Source organism: Nanorana parkeri, unplaced genomic scaffold (genome assembly GCF_000935625.1).
Source record: "Nanorana parkeri isolate BGI_ZX_2015 unplaced genomic scaffold, ASM93562v1 scaffold2267, whole genome shotgun sequence".
Classification (NCBI taxonomy): domain Eukaryota; kingdom Metazoa; phylum Chordata; class Amphibia; order Anura; family Dicroglossidae; genus Nanorana; species Nanorana parkeri.
Genome location: NW_017308535.1, coordinates 164,433 through 165,953, shown reverse-complemented (window position 1 = coordinate 165,953; position 1,521 = coordinate 164,433). Strand labels below are relative to the sequence as shown.

At 46.7% G+C, this 1,521-nt stretch overlaps 1 protein-coding gene across 1 annotated transcript in view; it reads left to right on the top strand.

The window, feature by feature from the left end:
* Positions 1-1,521, top strand: part of LOC108801258 (extracellular calcium-sensing receptor-like) — a 20,854-nt gene that overhangs the window by 8,650 nt on the left and 10,683 nt on the right. The window contains exon 2 of the mRNA XM_018573192.1: positions 1,011-1,302. Within this exon, the coding sequence (XP_018428694.1) occupies positions 1,011-1,302 (292 nt within the window). The remainder of the gene's footprint in view (positions 1-1,010; positions 1,303-1,521) is intronic.

The window sequence follows — 1,521 nt, the reverse complement described above, 5'->3', positions numbered from 1 at the left end:
TACGGGGTTATTCACAAAAGGGTGAAGAGTTTGGAGAAGTGAACAATTTAGGACAAAATAGTTGATTTGGAAAAAGTCTCCAACTCAGCTCACTTTCCAGTTCAGCGATGTTATCCTAGACCGTTCACTTCTCCGGCCTTCTCCAAACTCTTCCCCCTTCTGTGAATAACTCTGATAATGAGCTCAGTTTTTGCAAGATTGAGTTTTAAGAAGTATATGACGGATATGTCAGTTAGTAGATTAGTGACACTGAGGAGGGGGTGGGGGGGGCATTATTGCAATATTATATTATTGTTATATTATTGCTAACTAAGAAAGCCAAACTCCCCACCCACACATGGGCTTAGTCATCTAGGCGGAGTATTACTTTCAGCATTGTGAGTATTAGAACCCAATATAGAGATAGAGACCGAGTGTTCTATATGCTGTCCTCCTCTCCTCTTCCTCTCCTCTTCCTCTCCTCCTCCCCTCTTCCTCTCCTCTTCCTCTCCTCCTCTACTCTTCCTCTCCTCTTCCTCTCCTCTTCCTCTACTCTTCCTCTCCTCTTCCTCTACTCTTCCTCTCCTCTTCCTCTACTCTTCCTCTCCTCTTCCTCTACTCTTCCTCTCCTCCTCCTCTCCTCTTCCTCTACTCTTCCTCTCCTCTTCCTCTACTCTTCCTCTCCTCCTCTCCTCTTCCTCTCCTCTTCTTCTACTCCTCCTCTCCTCCTCCTCTCCTCTTCCTCTACTTTTCCTCTCCTCCTCTCCTCTCCTCTTCCTCTCCTCCTCCTCTCCTCTTCCTCTACTTTTCCTCTCCTCCTCTCCTCTCCTCTTCCTCTCCTCCTCCTCTCCTCTTCCTCTACTTTTCCTCTCCTCCTCTCCTCTCCTCTTCCTCTCCTCCTCCTCTCCTCTTCCTCTGTCTTCTATCCTTCATCCATATGTGTGCAGAGAGGAGAGGAACAATGGCCGTGTGTACAGCTGACATAATGCAATGTATTCTCTGACCTCTGGACCTTCTCTCATCTCCTGCAGGTTCCACATGCGTTACTATCGGGATGTTCTGGGCCTCATGTTTACAGTGGAAGAAATTAACAATTCTCCCGACCTGCTGCCTAATATCACTCTTGGCTTCACTGTATTGGATTCTTGTATGTCAGAGCCTGTGGTTGTGGAAGGAGTTCTGTCCCTGCTGTCAGGACTTGGAAACCCCATACCGGGATATAACTGTCACACATCTTCAGCCATGGTCGGGATTGTAGGAGACCAGTATTCCTTTTTATCTATTCCTATTGCCCAGATAACTGGCGTCTTCCATTTCCCACAGGTATATAAGAATTCTAGATGTTGTGAATGGGGTAATTGATGCTAATACATTGTGCCGGTAGCTTGGCTTGTGATCCAGCCACCCTAACTAGACAGCATGGCTAGATAGGTGACTTTTCTTGATGTTCATGAATACATCTTGGCCACCAAACCTCCCACTGCATGCTATTTTGACGGTAAAAGAACACTCCTTGCTAATGAGGTCATCACTCTGCTCTCT